Source organism: Adiantum capillus-veneris, chromosome 29 (assembly GCF_014529385.1).
Source record: "Adiantum capillus-veneris isolate H3 chromosome 29, ASM1452938v2, whole genome shotgun sequence".
Classification (NCBI taxonomy): domain Eukaryota; kingdom Viridiplantae; phylum Streptophyta; class Polypodiopsida; order Polypodiales; family Pteridaceae; genus Adiantum; species Adiantum capillus-veneris.
Window position 1 is genome coordinate 26,818,846 of NC_140959.1, and position 18,144 is coordinate 26,836,989.

At 44.1% G+C, this 18,144-nt stretch overlaps 1 protein-coding gene across 2 annotated transcripts in view; it reads right to left on the reverse strand.

Moving 5' to 3' along the window:
* Positions 1-17,527, reverse strand: part of LOC147418937 (uncharacterized) — a 66,916-nt gene extending 49,389 nt beyond the window's left edge. Inside the window, exon 1 of one of the 2 annotated variants that reach the window (XM_086506016.1) lies at positions 16,920-17,520. In XM_086506016.1, coding sequence (XP_086362142.1) covers positions 16,920-17,267 — 348 coding nt within the window. In that variant the 5' untranslated portion in view covers positions 17,268-17,520. Of the gene's footprint in view, positions 1-16,919 lie in introns of both variants that reach the window. The other variant, XM_086506017.1, reaches the window with a different exon arrangement.
* Between the last annotated feature and the right edge of the window lie 617 nt (positions 17,528-18,144).

An 18,144-nucleotide genomic window follows, 5' to 3' on the forward strand; every position in this document is an offset into this window, starting at 1 on the left:
ATTTTTAGGGTTTCTGCTGTCGATAGCCACGTCATCACTTTGTAACATAACCCCCTCTTGAAAGCATTGTAATCGACCGCGATTACCCGTGCAAAACTGACAAAAGCCATAAACCGTCTTAGCAGACACTGACTGCTAGTACCTACGTACTAGGAACACACATCTAGCACATGTACCAAATCGACAATCACATCACACGACATCACAAGACATCACAGGACATCACATGACATTCAACATTCATTCGGATCTTAGACCATGATTTATCTGCAATGTAGCTAGCAATCACATCTAGGTCCAATCGGGACCTCATCGATGTCCGATTGACTAACCCCTATTGCAACCATGTCTATTCGAGATCAATCAAACCAAAATGATGTAGCCATTTTGTCTATTATTGCAACCATGTCTATTCGAGATCAATCATACCAAAATGCTGCAGTCATTTCATCTATCAGTTCTTGCACTCAAAAGAAGTCAAGAACAAATCAGTATCATAATCAAGAATTCCATTTCATAAAGTCATCCAGCAGAATACTGTCAACTCTCAGTATCCCTGAAGCTCAAAGAGACATCAGTGACTTTAGTATCAAAATCAAGGCATCTGTTGACAAAGGAGCGGCGTAACTCCCCTCTTGTGCATCCCACTGCACCAGATCTTCGACCAAGCTGAATTTCTGGGTTCCGTTTGGAGTAGACTATGCTAAACCAAAGCATCGAGGTAAAGTTTCACAATCTGAGGAGTATCTGCTAGGTCCTCCTCCTCCATCCACTTTGCATCCAATGCAGGATAGTTCTTGAACTTAACCAAGAACCGCCTTCGGACTTTACCTTTATTCTTCGTATCCTTATGTGCCAAAATCTGTTCAGGAACAAGGATCTCCTCGTGCTCTTCCACTTCGGGTTGCTCATCAAGCTCCCCATCATCAGGCACATCACCCTTAAAAGGTTTCAAGAGACTCACATGGAATGCATTGTGAATCCTCCAAGTATCTGGCAGTTTCAATCGAAAGAAGACATCATTTATCTTTTCAGTGATCTGGAAAGGTCCATAGTATCGCATACTAAGCTTTGGAAAAAGCCTCTCCTTTCCTTTTTTCTTTCTTAGGCGTGCCTTCTCAAAACGTAAGAGCACCCAATCATCCTCCTTCAATTTCAAATCGCGACGATGGCGATCCGCTGCCTTTTTCTGTCGTTCTTGAGACTTCTGCAAAGTCTCGCGAACCTTGGCAAAAGTAGTATCCAAGGCTCACGTATATTCATCCGCTTCAAAAATCTAATCTTTCGTGCTCAGGAAGGATGGAACCTTCGCAGCACTTTCAACAATCTCAAATGGCGTCTTCCCCGTCGAAGAGTGTATCGTGTTATTGTAGGAAAATTCCACCAAAGGTAAGTACTTTTCCCATTGAGTCTTCTGATCCGAGATACAAGACTTCAATAAATCTAAAACCACTAAATTGGCAATCTCAAATTGCCCGTCAGTCTGCAAGTGGAACGATGAGGAGAACTGCAAACGCCTGCCAATGTTCTCCCAAATTGCCTTCCAAACAAACTCATAAATCTGGGGTCTCTGTAGGAGACAATCGTCTCAGACGTGCCATGTAATCGGAAAATCATCATGATCATTCTATGTTTTCGGGAGATCAAAAATGAAATCCATTGCAATACTTTCCCAGGGGCGGGTGGGTATGGGTAAAGGCTGCAACAATCCCTGTGCCTTATGCCTATCAAACTTGACCTTCTGGCATACTAAGCAACTGTGCACAAACTCTGACATCCTTTTTGAATCTTGGCCAAAAGAAGTCTCTCTCTACCCCCTTCATGGTGGTAGCCATGCTGCGGTGACCCGTAAAAGGTGGACAGTGGCATTCAATCATAACCTTTTCCCTCAACGGCTATGTACGCACAACATAGTCTTTTGCATCAAGTAGCCTTCCCGAATGGAGTATCCTGCTACTGTCTCCCCATCCCGTATCCGTGTGAAAATATCTGCAAAATCTGTATCTGTGGCATACTGATCGACCATATCCTCGAAGCTCCTATGATGTAACGCTGAAATAGCCAGAACCAACGGCTTCCGAGACAAAGCATCTGCCACCACATTCTTCTGACCTTGCACATGGACAATCTGGAAGTGAAACTGTGACAAGATGTTCGCCCACCGCATTTGCTTTTCCGAAAGCTGCTTCTGTGACAAGAAGTAGCGCAAACTCTGATGGTCTGTAAAGACAGTAAAATCCGCTCCGAGTAGGTAATGCCGCCACTGAGTAAGAGCATGGATAACCGCCAAAATCTCTTTCTCATATATCTGTGCTATCATCTCCGGCCTAGAGAACAATCGGCTCTCGTAAGCAATGACATGGCCTTCTTGCATTAAGACCGCACCCAGACTACGACAACAAGCATCACAATATACTTCAAATGACTTGTGCAAGTCCGGCAAAGTCAATATTGGTCCCGTAGTCAATTTCTCTTTCAATGTCTGAAAGGCAGTCACCTCTGTGGATCCCCACGAGAAAGGGGACTCCTTTCTGTATCTAGATATGCAAAGGGGAAGCAACCTCTGCAAACTTTCGAATGAACCGTCTGTACTACGAACACAGTCCCAAGAAGCTTTCAACTTCATGGACATTCTTCAAATCACGCCAATCACTAATAGCGTCTATCTTGGCCGGATCCATTTGCACTCCTGCTGCTGAGACAAAGTGTCCCAAAAAGTGTATCTCTGAAGCAAAAGATCTCTGGTAGGAAAAATTCACTTTTCTTTGCATTAATCACTAACTTGTGATCTCGTAATGCCCGAAAGACCTGAAGCAGATGATCTCTGTGTTTTGCCTCATTCTTGGAGAAAACAATGACGTCAAAGAAAATGCCAACAAATAGCCTGTACTCTCGAAAAATCTTGTCCATCATCTAGTTAAATGTCGCAGGGGCATTGGTTAAGCCAAAAGGCATCACCAAAAACTCAAATAACCCAAAGTAGTCCGAAAGGCTGTCTTGTAGGCGTCTCCCGGCGCGATTCGGATCTGATGATATCCACTCTTCAAGTCAATCCTGCTAAAGCACGAGGATCCCTGTAACTTGTCGAGTATATCATCGATTCTAGGAATCGAAAATCTGTTCTTCATGGTGATTTTCTTGAGAGCTCTATAATCGATGCACATTCTCCAAGATCCGTCTTTCTTCAAAACCAACAACACTGGAGAGCAATACGGTGAAGTACTAGGCTGGACAAGAACCTTTTCCAAGAGGTCTTTCACTTGGTTCATAATCTTTTCATTCTGTACTCGGCTCACACGGTAAGGTGGCCGATTCGGTGGTGTGCTTCCAGGTATTAGATCAATGGTATGATCTTCAGGCCCTCTAAAAAGCAATCGGTATGAGTGTGCAGAAAATCTTGGCGTTCTTTTGTTCAGGTCAAAACATATTCAACCTTTATCCATCGTTCAGTTCTCTCCCAAAAGAATGAGTAAAGAAATTGAAGTTCATCAAGTACAATCTCTCAGCGCTTCATTTATCAAAGTCGCTTTCTCGGCCTGGTAGTCAACCACGGCATAGTTCTTGTGGTACCAAGAGATTCCGAGTAGAACGTCACTCCGCATCCAAAGCACTTCCCCTCTCTGATGAAGCAAGCTCTCTCCTCAGGAGTAAGCTTGGGTCTTGCATCCTTTTTCTCTGGGTTGCTCTTTTTCTTTCCACTTTCATTCCCAGAAGTCTGTTCGGCTCGTTGTGTCATGGCCTCATCTGTGGGGTAGGTCAGACTGCCAAAGTGAATGGCAAAGCCCCGCTTCGCATGACTCATCAACTCCTGAATAGAAGCTGACTTTTGTTCCAAGCAGTGATCTCGGATCTCTGTAGGTGAACCGCTCAATCTGTTCTCTGAGCGAGATCTTGAATAAAGAGGCGGGTAGAAAAGAGCTTCAGAATCTCTCACAGTTAGCATTGATTGTATCTTTCTTGGTCATCCGAAGATAGTTCCAAGTAGCTCGTATATCTCATTCATACTCTTGCATCAACCAAGAAGAAATAAAAAGCTTCTTAAATTTCAGCCATTTAACTGGCGCAGTCTTGTTTAAAAGAAGCGTGGACCCAAGTGCGAGCATTCCCCTTAAAGTAAGAGGCAGCTCTCTGAATCTTGGAGTGCTCTGAATAGCGTCCTCTCGCGAAAGCGATGTCAAACTGCTGTATAAAAGACAAAGCCTTCGAAGCATTTGAGTATCCTGAAAAAGTATCAAACCTGATTGAGTGGTCATCACTACTCGACTATTCTTCCTGTCTTCCCCTTGCAGCAAACTTCCTCCCAGTCTAAACCTTGTGCCATATGAGTGTTGTGGTAAATTGGACCCTTGAGCGGGATGGAAACACACAGAACGCCTCTATAATGACCCGACACACACTCTTGGGATGATATATATACACACTATGGGGCACCACTCGGCTTACACAACCCACCTGGCCGAGACAGGGAACACACCTATGGAGTGAGAGGAGAGAGACTACCCATTTACCCACTCCACACAGAGAGACACACCCACACACACACACCCAAAAAAATTAGCTCAAAAGAGGAGAATTTCTGATGTTTATATACGATTGAGCTTGGCCCAGCACCAATGGGGCAAATAGCTCACACAATATGGGTAAAATATGCCAGATACAATCACAAATTGGAGCAGAAGCTTCGCTCACAAGAGAAACTTACACAACAAAAACAACAGAAAAACAGTGAGGAATTTGGCAAAATGAACAGCGCCATCGCGTCCGGAACGGCCCAAATCCCCAGTCGACAATGTCAAAGTGCTCAAATCCGACCTCGAATGAGCAATTTACGGCCAAAACAGACTCCAAAAACAGCAAAAACACAGTTGCGGCTGTTTCTCCTCTTCTCTCCACGTTTTTTCTGGTCTTCTCTCAATTTTTTCAGTTCCCACACTTAGCTTTATTACTTGGGCACCCTTGGCCTTTTAGTTGACCTCAAGCGGACCCCTAACATGCCAAAAAGTGGCCTCACAGTGCATAGTTGTCACCCTGCTGTATCCATCCGCACACCTGGCACTCAACTTTTTCCAATAATGCATCCCGCAATCACGTGAAGTGGCCCCCAGATACAGTTCTCATGATGACCTTTCTGCATAATTATCACAAGAAAACACTGACGTTGTGTCCGTACTTATCCACGTGTAAATATTGACCCCATTCGACCTCCTGACGCCACTAGATGCCATCTGACGCACCTGCTTACCTCATGTCTTCGACCCGCGGATAGCTTCCTCGAGAAGTTTTACGCGCTACCAACTGCTCATTATTATAGAAAAAACACATTGGTACTGGTGATAGTGAAAATCGATGCACTATGTACATGATGTCCTACCTGTACACATGTGGGCCCCACGTAACCACCTGGCTCTGGAGAATGGGCAATTCTTTATTTTATGCACCATGCATGGGTATGTACATATGCGCAATCACTTGCTCCAAAAAACTCCTGACACCGTGCATCAACCACCTCTTGTAATTTCTTCTCTGAATACTGTTTGTGATCAGAAGGTTTCTTGAGAGCGGGTTTCAGGGGTGGTGTAGTGGTTTTCTACCACTGCGCATGCACTTCCCGAAAAGAAGTCTCGCTCATATATTTTGCCAATTTCGGATCCTTCGCAAAACTGAGTATCATCTTTGTTGCATCGCCGATCAATTGACGACGCTTCATCTCTCTTTGCTCCGCTTGAGTAGGCCGAGGCGGACAATACTCTTTGCCGGAATCTTCGTTGTTATCCCTGCCCGCATCTCCAGATGCAGAGGGAGTCGACTGGTCCTTGCGTGAAGCCATAGGTGCCGCCGAAAAACAATTGGGGATCGGATTTCTCGTAGAAGAGAAATCGGTCGTGCTCTGATACCACTATAACAGACTTGGACACTCCAAGTCAAGAATCGATCGCGACAGCACCAAATAACCACTTCAAAACAATTCACAGATCACAATAGATTTGCACTGGCCAGGCAGAGTTACATGCCCAGAGATATTGGCTCCAAAGACTCGCTATGCATTAAATTAATGTCAAAGTACAAAGAGCGGTTAGGGTTTCACTCTCAGACTCTGCATCCAGATGCTCTGAGAAGTGAGGCCCTCACCGCGTATATAAAGATTAAAAGGGATGCCCAAAAGCAGAGCCCCAAAAGCTTTCAGTTCAAAAGCAATTTCTCTCTCTCTCTCTCTCAATGAGAGCCAAAATAAAGCAAATTCTCTCTCTCAAATTCCCTTGCGTAGCCAAAAATTAGCCAATTTGCATCACTAGCTACTTTTTTCCACTTTCGTGATTTCCGAAAATATCCGTACACTGTTGCCATGTGGCACTGGCGCCAGCTTTTAGGGTTTCCAGCCACTTAGGGTTTCAGCCAACAGTTAGGGTTAGGGTTTCCAGAAATTAGGGTTTTTGCAAAATTAGGGTTTTTGGTAGAAATTAGGGTTTGCAGGATTTTTAGGGTTTTTGGCAGAAATTAGGGTTTCTGCTGTCGGTAGCCACGTCATCACTTTGTGACACAGGAAAGGGAAGAAGCCCAAACCCAAAGCTGGGTTAGTGTCAGATATGGTGGGCGATAGGCCAAACTTAGATGCCGGTGAGTTATGCAAAGTGTGGGGTAAAGTCAGAGACCAAACAACACTTATCTTCCTTGATCCAGGTGCTAAAGCAAACTTTATCTCACCAGAGTTGGCCCTCAAGTTGGGCATCAAAGCTGAAGAGATGGAGTACACAGCAAAGGCAGGGTTGGCATGTCTTGGCCACTCAAGAGTGTGCTACACCTATCATTGGAAAGCTGCGTCTGCATATTCAGCCATGTCCCACCGTATGCAAGGCATCGTGGGATATAGATGCAATAGTGAAAGCGGTCGAGACATTCTTTTATTGGCCTACTTTGAGGAGAGATGTAGATGCCTTTGTGCGAGCATGCTGATTTGCTAAAAGGTCAAGTTTGACAGGCAAAAGACATCAGGGTTGTTATAGCCACTGCCTATTCCAAATAAGCCATGAAAAAGTATTGCTATGGATTTTATCTTTGATCTTCCACGTATGCTGACGAGGAATGATGGTATATGGACCATTATTTGCAGGTTCAGCAAACAGGTGCATTTATTCTTGTCAGGAAGAAGATAAAATTTGATCAGATGGCACGATTGTTTATGTACAATGCTTTCAAGTACCATGGTATGGAGAGGCTTATTTGAAAACATGGGCATCACGCTCAAGTTTTCCTCCTCATTTCATCCACAAACTGATGGACAGTCAGAAGAAGCAAATTCTATTGTCTTAGATCTGCTGAAAAGCTATGTGTCAGATATAAGGGCAACTGGGATCAATATCTACCCATGCTTGAGTATGCTTACAATAATACACTGTATTCGTCGGCAGGCAAGAAGATGAACGGCAAGGTTATTTCCCAAGCTCAGCATGTGTTACTATGGGCCTTTTCAAATACTTGACAAGATCAACAATGTTGCTTATAGACTATTGCCCAAGGTAGTTAGGTACGTAGTGTTCGGTACAAATTCGGTTCGTAAGGTAAGTAGTACAAAATGGATTGAGTTTTTACGTACGTAAAAATTCATACTTTTTTTCACAAAGCCTAAAACTGAGAGTACTTCATACATTTATGTATCATTCACCAAGACTTCTAATAAAGTGTCACGTGACACATCCAACCCTGTGTGTCCGTGGACAAGCTACAGCACAACAAGGGTTCAGTCAGTCCAATCAATCTAGATTAGAATTGATCTGGCACTTGTTGTGAGTCTATTCGTCGACCGTGCATGCCCAGTCACTTAGTGTAGATGCATATCCTCTGATTGCACACAGCATGATCATAAGCATTCCCATCAGAATCCATCAGAATCAATCAGAGGAATTTTCAGTGCATTTAGCCTATTTTTGGCATTTTTCACTTATTAATTTAAGTGACTTTCCAACAAAAGTAGGTAGGGCAATTTTGCTAAGTTTATATATAAGCAAACTAGAGCTAGCACTATTTGGCAGAAGAGGTAACAGGAGCCAAGCTCAGCAGGCAACTTCTCATCAAGACCTTGACAGTTTCCCCCAGCAAGCAAGAAGACCATCGCCAGAAACCCCCTTCCACTAGCGTTTTTGAAACTGCACCAGCCTGGCGTTTTGCATCAGCACCATCGCCAGCAAGTCATAGCATATAGCGTTTTTGCATCAGCATCCTCGGCAGCAAAAACATCAGCACCATCGCCAGCAAGTCATAGCATATAGCGTTTTTGCATCAGCATCCTCGCCAGCAAAAACATCAGCCTAGCGTTTTTGGTCCCAGATTCAGCGTTTTCAGATTCAATAAGGCAGCGTTTTTCAGCATTAGTAGACCTGCAAGATCAGCCCTAAAGTGTAGCAAATTCAGCCCGGTAAGAACCTCAGTTTTCAGCCTTAAGAAGTCTTTGTTTTCAGCCCTAAACCTGCAGAATTTCAGCGACAAGGACCCACAGAAACAGCCCCAAAAATCAGCGTTTTTGGACCCGCAGCAGATTTCAGCCCATAGCATTTTTCGACAGCAGTAGAAAGATTGCAGATTTCAGCCCTTACGTCCACTTCATCATCCCCGTCGTCATCGTCAACATAGCCTAGACTTGCATCAGTCTCATGCATACATATCGTACCAGTTTGTGCAATCATAAGTAGACCACTCTCGCCAACGAGAGTGGGGCCTTCGGAGGAGGGTTTGACAACGTCTCTGGTGTCGTATCTCTCTTCTCTCTCTATCTCTCAGTCTCATACACTTGCACGCACAGTGTCCATTCACTTTGTTTGTGATCATAGCATTATCTCATTAAGAACGGAAGGCTCTACCTTCCATAAGAACAAAAGGAGCCTTGAGCACAGTTCGGAGCACTCATCTTGAGGAAAGCGCAAACATTCATTCCGCTGCACCTAACATTGGTATCAGAGCTTTGGCAGTGTTCTGTATCACTCAAGGAAAGAACCACAAGAATCACAAGAATTTTTTTTGCTTGTTGGGGTCGCACAAACCCAAGTTCACTTGGGCGTGTCGATTCCTAATTGTGTTTTGAAGAGTGACAGGAATCCCAAGAAAGAAGGGCTTGTCTAGCCTCCCCTTGTGTCTCTTTTCACTCATTGAGAGCGGACCGTGCACTTAGCGGCCGGCCAATCGACGTGAGGTGGGAAAAAGCAACCTTGGTGTGAGCGCAAGGCCGCCAAGGGGTGTGTCCGTGGAAAAGAGTAGAACTTGGGTAAAGAGAAGATCCTTCTCAAACGCGGTTTGCAAGCGAAAGAAAACCTCAAGACCCTCAAGAACCCAAGAACCCAAGACCCTAGTGCATGGTCGTCACCCAAAGCAGAATGGATACTTCGCATACAGGTGATGAGCATGAGAGAGGCGACGAAGAATTTTCCCCACCAAGAGATTATTCCGACCCTCCCCCTTCGCCATCTACGCCACAAGTTGTACCAACTTCTATGGAGGAGATGGTCAAGTCGATGTTGGAAATGATGGCACAACAACAAGAAACGAATCGAGTTGCGTTGGCACAACTAGCAAGAAAAGCAGAACAACAAGAACCTAAGGACCGCGAGCGCGACGAAAGAAACGAAAGAATTGCCGCACAACAGGCAGCTAAGGACCGCGAGCGCGAGGAAAGAAACGAAAGAATTGCCGCACAACAAGAAGCGAATCGCCTTGCTTTAGAACGCGAGCGCGATGAACGAAACGAAAGAAAAACAGAAAGAAAGGCCGAGCGTGAAGCTCAAAGAGTGGCCTTGGAGATCGAGCGTGAGGCTCAAAGAGAACTACGCACTCAAGAATTGGTTCGACAAGTGCTTGCCTCGAAGTCCTAACCAGCCAAAGATCGTGGGAGTTCCTCAAGTGGTGCAAGCCATGATGCGGATTCCAACCATCCAGTCACAGAGAAGTTGACTTTCAGTAAGTATGATGGTAAGATGGATGCTACGGTTATTCATTCTTGGTTGCATCAATTTAATGCTTATTTTGCGACAACTAAGAAGACAGGAAATAGCAAAGTTTTGACGGCATCCATGTACCTTGTCGGTGATGCCATTAATTGGTACCACGCATGGCAAGAGGCACAGTTAGCCGTGCACCTAGAGGAAGCCGACGAACTAACGCCCCTTTCCTTCAATTGGGCTAATTTCCAAGACAAGCTCAAGGCACGGTTTATGCCACCTCAGTACCTCGCACGATTGAAGGACGATTGGCGCGCTCTCAAGCAAAATGGTATGCCGGTTATGTCTTTTTCTAATCGTGTTTTGCAGCTAGGTACCCAATTACGCAAGTCGGATGATGAACGCAAAGAGGCATTCCTTTTTGGGTTAGACGACTATATCAAGTTTGATGTAGAAGTCTTCAACCCAATCGATCTCAACAAGGCGGTAGCGATTGCTCTCGCACAGGACATGAAGCACAACAAGGGAAAGCCTAAGGAGAGCAAGACTTCCACAAGTCCCTCGCAGACTTCTCAGAACCCTCAAAACGGTAAGAACGGTAAGATTGGTAAGAATGGTAACTCTTCTAACCAATCTTCCAACAGTCTCTCAGAAAAGAATTCTTCCAATGAATCTAAGGGTAAGGCTAACACAATTGCTAAACCTAAGCTTACTTCAGATGAAAAGGTAGCACAAGAAATTGTAGGAGGATACATCACGTCGGAAGAGCAAAGCACTTATTCTAAGGAAGGTCGTTGTTTTCATTGTCACATTAAGAGTCACATAAAAAGAACATGTCCTAAGCTTGAATCGAATGAATCTAAAGAATCCACAGAACCCACTTCCTCTATCAATGCAATTAATGATAACACGAGTGTGCCCCAAGTCTCTCATGACCCTCCCATTGATAATTCTCTCATTAAATGTTATGGTCATATGATGGGGTAGCGTTTTGTCACATTGTTTGACCCAAGTAGTATGCATGATGTGATCAGTCCCTCTCTTGTTGAGAGATCCCGCCTAGAAGTTAGTCAGAGATCTCCTATCGAGGTCTCTGGCTTTGTTCCCGATATGGACGCTCTCATCACGGAGGAGTGCCTTGATGTGTTGTTTGCAATTCAACAAGCTGCCTTCACTAGAAGATTTGTTGTCTCTCCTCTCTCAAAATGTGATATGATTTTGGGCATTCGATGGTTTCGTGATGCTAACCCTCTCATTGATTGGGAGGCTAACACTTTCACTCTCAATGCCAAAAGTGATTCTCCCATTGTCATTAATGGAGAGGACATTGTTCATTCTATATCTCTCATTGCTAATATGCAGGACAAGATTGAACGGATTCATGAGAAGGGGACTCTCTCAGTCTCTTTTTCTCCAAAGCATGACACAGAGGATTTGCATGATTGTGAGCAACATGATGATTTGAATGACAATGATTTGCATGATGACGATTTGATTAACAATGATCAGCATGATGATTTGGATGATAAATACAAGCATGATGATTTGCATGATCAAGATGTGATTTCTCACAAGCATAAAGAGTTGCATGAAGAAGATGCGATTGTTCACAAGGATGATGTGTTAGTTGATGCTTTTTCTAGCGAAGCTAACCACGTTGCATATTCGATCAATCACGAAGGATCGATCTTGGCTCTAGAGCCTAGGTCCAAAGAACCCTCACAGGAAGTATTATGTGTTTGCATGATTGATACGCACGCATTGTTCGAGTGTTTCATTCGTGATCGTTTCCTATATTTTAGTCAGCATCTTTATGTGATCCCTTTTCCTAGGCATGACATATTGTACGTTGAGCACGTTTCACTCATGAATGAGCACGAATATATGCGGATTGTTCATGAAAAGCTGAAAAGTATGCATGTAAGGGAGTCACATTCCATGTCTCTTCCTTGGCATAACACATTCATAGAACGAGCACATGAAAGTATGAGCACAAAGCATGGGCATTTCCGTTGTGAATTGCCACAGTTGATTGATTTAGATCATAAGAGAAAGATTCGATCTCATTGTTTGCGTGTGTGTGGTGAACAGTTTGGCACTCCGTCTCTTTGTTCATCCACATTGCATGCACAGTCTATTAGGACGACAAGATTTTTTCCACTCACTTTACATGGAATAGGTATGTTCATGGTTTTGTGTTGGAAATGGGTTCATGAATTTTCAGCCATGGAGATTCTTGACGAAGAAAGAAGCATGACTCTCGACGAAGTTGAAGCATTGAAGATAACTTTGTGTCGCTTTCGGCGTGGCCCAAAGAAGCAAGCGTTGCAGACCTTTATGAAGTTCAAGTACCGCACGACCCACACATCACAGTGGGCCAGCGAAGAGTCCCTTCCAGAATTCCGGATGCTATTGGCAATCTCCCTCGACACCATACAGTTCGGTACCAGTACCTCACTTTGAAAAGGAGGGGATGTCACGTGACACATCCAACCCTGTGTATCCGTGGACAAGCTACAGCACGACAAGGGTTCAGTCAGTCCAGTCAGTCTAGATTAGAAGTGATCTTGCACTTTTTGTGAGTCTATTCGTAGACCATACATGCCCAGTCACTTAGTGTAGATGCATATCCTCTGATTGCACACAGCATGATCATAAGCATTCCCATCAGAATCAGTCAGAGGAATTTTCCAGTGCATTTAGCCTATTTTACCTATTTTTGGCATTTTTCACTTATTAATTTAAATGACTTTCCAACAAAAGTAGATAGGGCAATTTTGCTAAGTTTGTATATAAGCAGACTAGAGCTAGCACTATTTGGCAGAAGAGGCAACAGGAGCCAAGCTCAGCAAGCAACTTCTCATCAAGACCTTGGCGGTTTCCTCCACCAAGCAAGAAGACCATCGCTAGAAACCCCCTTCCACTAGCGTTTTTGGAACTGCACTAGCCTGGCGTTTTGCATCAACACCATCGCCAGCAAGTCACGGCATATAGCGTTTTTGCATCAGCATCCTCACCAGCAGAAACATCAGCCTAGCGTTTTTGGTCCCAGATTCAGCGTTTTCAGATTCAGCAAGGCAGCGTTTTTCAGCATTAGCAGACCTGCACGATCAGCCCTAAAGTGTAGCAGATTCAGCCCGGTAAGAACCTCAGTTTTCAGCCTTAAGAAGTCTCTGTTTTCAGCCCAAAACCTGCAGAATTTCAGCGACAAGGACCCATAGAAACAGCCCCAAAAATCAACGTTTTTGGACCCGCAGCAAATTTCAGCCCATAGTGTTTTTGGACAGCAGTAGAAAGATTGCAAATTTCAGCCCTTAGGTCGACTTCGTCATCCCCGTCATCATCGTCGACATAGCTTAGACTTGCATCAGTCTCATGCATACAGATTGTACCATTTTGTGCAATCATAAGTAGACCACTCTCGCCGACAAGAGTGGGGCCTTCGGAGGAGGGTTTGACAACGTCTCTGGTGTCGTATCTCTCTTCTCTCTCTATCTCTCAGTCTCATACACTTGCACGCACAATGTCCATTCACATTGTTTGTGATCATAGCATTATCTCATTAAGAACGGAAGGCTCTACCTTCCATAAGAACAAAAGGAACCTTGAGCACAGTTCGGAGCTCTCATCTTGAGCAAAGCGCAAACATTCATTCCGTTGCACCTTACATAAAGCATAGCAAATCAACAATAGACCATTGCAAATGCCAAAAACTAGAGTCCACGACTCTAACCGAACAATGAAAACACAAACGTGAGCTTAGCTAACCAAATAGTATCAGATGTCTGCTGCCATGGTCGCATGAAACTAAGAGCATCAAAATAAATACATAATGAATCATGATAATCCAAGACTGAAGTCTGAAGTCCTGACTCTTATAAGTAGTAACTAATACAAACCACACGTTGCACTCAAAGCTGGCACCTGCAAGAGAGGAGCACACACTGCACTATACCTGTTTCTCTGCTAAAACCAGTCGCTCTCTGCTGCAGCAAGGTATTTCTTGCAAAGAGAGGCCTAATCGGCTGAAATAGAGCAGCCCACCCAGCCCCCGCCCCCCCCCCCCCAAAAAAAAAAAAGTGTATGGATCCTATCCGTATGTACGGATCCATACAGTACAGCCGGATGCAACCTTGCTATACCTGATACTTGGAAGATTCATAATGTGTTTCACGTGAGTCCTCCAAGACCCTTCGTGGGAGATATGCCAGATGAGGATCAACCAGAAGTTGAGGAACTACATGAGATCTTGGTACCTGAGCAGATTTTGGCACATAAGGAAAGAAAGGTTAAGGGAAAAGTTGCACGACGGTATTTGGTGAAGTTCAGGAACTATCCACCTATGGATGCAAAGTGGATGGAAGAGTATGAACTGCTAGAGTCACCGAATGTATTGCAGCTTTACCTTGAGGCCTTTGGGTTACGACCTACATATGCCCCAACTCAATGTGTTCGAAAGAGGGGTAATAATGGAGCTAGTACATCAAATGTACGTACGGATTCAACGCAATAGAAGTGGACACTGCTCTAAAATACTAAACGTATAATGTTAACTTCTATCATAGATAGAAATGGAAAAAAGTATGAAGGTTTCATTAAGTCATTTGTATTTATGTTACATAACCTTTCTTGCGGATACATGTGCAATCGAGGACGTTTGCAATTTCAAAAGAGTGGTATGTCACGAGGTTGTGGCAACCACTAACCTTAGTTGTTGGTTTCTTTCCATTTGATTTTTGGGACCCTCTTTTTGAAGTCACGAATGACCGGACATGGTATGGCTAGTGTGAAACGGGCGACGCCCAAGAATTTCACCCGCAACAGTGAAGGGCAGGTCGCCACGAGATGGTCGGGCCAGTCGGCTCTGAAATCCGAGTAGTAAAAGTGTATCTAGAGGCTCATTGCAAAGTCATTTAGGCCCCACGCGACACTTAAAAGTTGGTGGGTACTAGGAAATTAACTCAAAAGAGGCAAAGTGGACACCAAGCTAATCTGGAAGTACACCTCAACTGAGGGCGTCCAAAAATGAGAGAGGAGGCTGTTTCTTCTTCATTAAGTGAACTTCAGTGTGTGTGAGTTGTAACAATCTTGAACACCCCAACTTCTACCGCGACAGAGCAGAGATTCACTTTGAAACGGTTCACAAACGACAACTCGGCCCGGCATAGTTCCGTGCCAAGAGGTATTGGCCCCAAAGACTGGCGCCCCTTTCGGAATTTCTTTCTATATTAATCTATGTGCAAAGTACAAGAGCCCGCGGGTGCTCACTCTCAATCTCTGCGTCCAGATGCCGAGAGAACTCGGCCCCTGAGGCTTATTTATTCTTACAAGGGATGCCCAAAAGCAAAGCTCCAAAAATCTTTTAAACTCAAAAGCTTCTCAAACTCAAAAGCTTTATTCCCAAAAGCTGTCAAATTCAGCCAGCATAATTTGCGGAGATCTGTACGTACTGCCACATCAGCAGCCCAGCGCGCTTTATGGAAATCTGCCGCCCTTGTGGTAGAGGCTAGCCTGTTGGCTACAAGCTCCCAGGCTTCGGAGTGAGCCCATATTGGCTCTATGGCTGGGAGGTGAGCCTGATGTCCGCTCTCTATGCGTGAGTGTGGCTTGTGTCATGTCATGTGTACACGATGGATCCGGCGAGGAACCAACAAATCGTACCTCAAATTATGTGAGTGGGTTCACTGAGCGATAGTACACAATAAACTTTACCCTTAACACAAAAAGAAATACCGCAAGGAACGCATGTAATGTAAGATGTTTTACCTTCTAGTCATTCTAAAAGAAGATACTGCAGTCCATATGGTCACTTCGCAAGGGTATCTCGTTTATAGATTGGGAAAGGGTACCTAGCCCAATGCATAACTTAAGGTTCAAGTCTGGGCAAGCACCAATGAGAAGGCAGTAAATGAGAAAATTCATCTACCAAAGGCAGTCCAATTTTTTTGTCTAAGAAAGAGCCCCACTAGCTACAGCCTACAGCCATGAGAGCATAGCCCAGGTCACCTTGAACCAATTTAAGAACATCACTCAAATGAATTGCCTTACGGCAAATAATGATCACACTAAAGCAATAAGAGTATAGCCACAATAGCTACCGTAGCCCAGGTCATCTTGAGGTAGTTTAAGAAATAAGGTTGACCTCATGGAATACGGTGTATACAATGTGAGTCTCCTGTAAAGTTAAATTCGAAGGCCAGAGGATTGTTGGGTTGGGCTTATGTTAATATACTGCAAAAAAACCCCAGATTAGTTTCTTAGGTTCTGAAATGTGGAGAGCTTAATCTATCACTGTAATCTAAACTAACCCTTATAGGGCCTTATAATTCAAACTGCTACTGGTAAGATCTTAAGAAACATAATGGTTAATAAAATTAGAGCACCACAAGAGAATTACTTAACTCATTTACTAGACAATCAAGATATTAGAAAAATGGTTATCTCAACGGATTCGTTCATCATTCTATCACCCTAGTGAACTAAATAGATTTTAATTTGGCTTCATATGCAGGCCACTCATGGTAATCATGCCATAACAACCTGTAGAAAAGCTTACGAAGGAAGAGCAAATCAAAATTGCTTAGTTTGGAAACAAATGTAAAGATTGGTGGTTTGTAACTTAGTATTGTAATTTTAATTAAGTTTTCAGAGATTTCATTATAGAGAAGTTTCAGCAAAGAAAGCTTCTTTACAAATAGTGCTTCATAACATTGCCTGCAGTAAAGAAGGTTTTTTTTAAAGTACTGCTTAACAGCATTGCTTTTCGGAACAAAATTGTCAATGCACAACGTGATAAGTAATCCCAAAATACCCTAAACACCAGATGATGAAGAATCATTCAGACAGAGAGTGACACAATGTTGTCACTCCATTCAACTTGATTGCGTTTGCATGTGAGCACCTTTGAATAGTCACGGAACTTCGATTGTCAAATACCACAGTTGTGGACGTTAAAAATAGCAAACAACAAAATCCAAATGGCAAGTAGAAAGGTACCTGGCTTGTGCGAACCTCAGAACGGATAGGGCGCTGGATAAGGGGGCTTTCATCTGATGCATTGATAAAGGCACTGCTATCGTTTGTTGCAGAGATGCGAGCTCGACTTGGGTTGGGGGAGGGAGAATCTGACCAATGAAGAAGGTCCAGCACAGGCAAGTTATTCTTAAAAGATACTGCCCCCGCTGCAGCCACAGTAGTAGGTTGGTCAGGCAGACCTGGAGCTCGCTGTATACCCATAGCCAGAGCTTCAGGTTGTGCATCTGACCCGTGCACATCCGCACCCCTGTTGAAAGCTCTGGGAGAGTAATCCATAGCCAGAGCTTCTGCGTCTGCGTCTTTAGACATCCCTGGACAAAAGACGGTCAAGAACTCACGCTAAAGGCGAGAAACGTAGGCCCCATTCTTCAAAAGTCAGAGGAGACAATCAGCCCCTCTACCGGCTATTTCTCTGTGAGTGCTTCGTGCAAAGAACTCTATCAGCCAGGGGCCTCCAAGGCGAAGAGGGCGTTTGCCATCGTCGTCCGCACAGCAGAGTGAAGGGGCTGCATGGGTGGGTGAGCACCCAAGAAAGAAAGACAAAACGGTTTTCTTCAGTTGAAAGTCTGGCTGTCTTCAAAGTTCACATTGTAACCAGGGAAATACACCAAGGACTAAGCCTTAAGGTGGTGGTCACACGGTGCATAGCTCTCAGTAATGCTGAAAGATGACTATGCTAGACTCATGGTCACATGAAGTATGAAAGGTACCACAATAGAACTATGTAGACCCTTTTGCAAATATGTCAATTTTGGCATGGCTGCACAACTATGCAAGGGAACACCATTACACGAAATTAGCCGTTTTGGCGGTATGTTTGGAATTGAGCGACTACTATGTCTTTTGGCACAATGTGATGGTAGTTATGTACCTCTTTCACTACCCCCAACGTGAGGGTACACACACTCTCTCTCATCTCTCCATGGCATCATTGGCTGTCGTCTAACTATCCACCGTCTCGTTTCCATTGCACGATGGCTTCACATGACCATAAACAGTGGCATCGCAATGCATAGTTCTGTTTGGCATGCATAGTTCACCATAGTTATCCATTATAAATAACTAATTTCAACGTGGTCATACCCCAACGCAAAGATGTGGTATGCCTTAAATGTAGTATGATTTAATTCTTGTCCTATGATTTTTCACGTGTATGCATGTGAAACATACCCTTTGCAAAAAATAA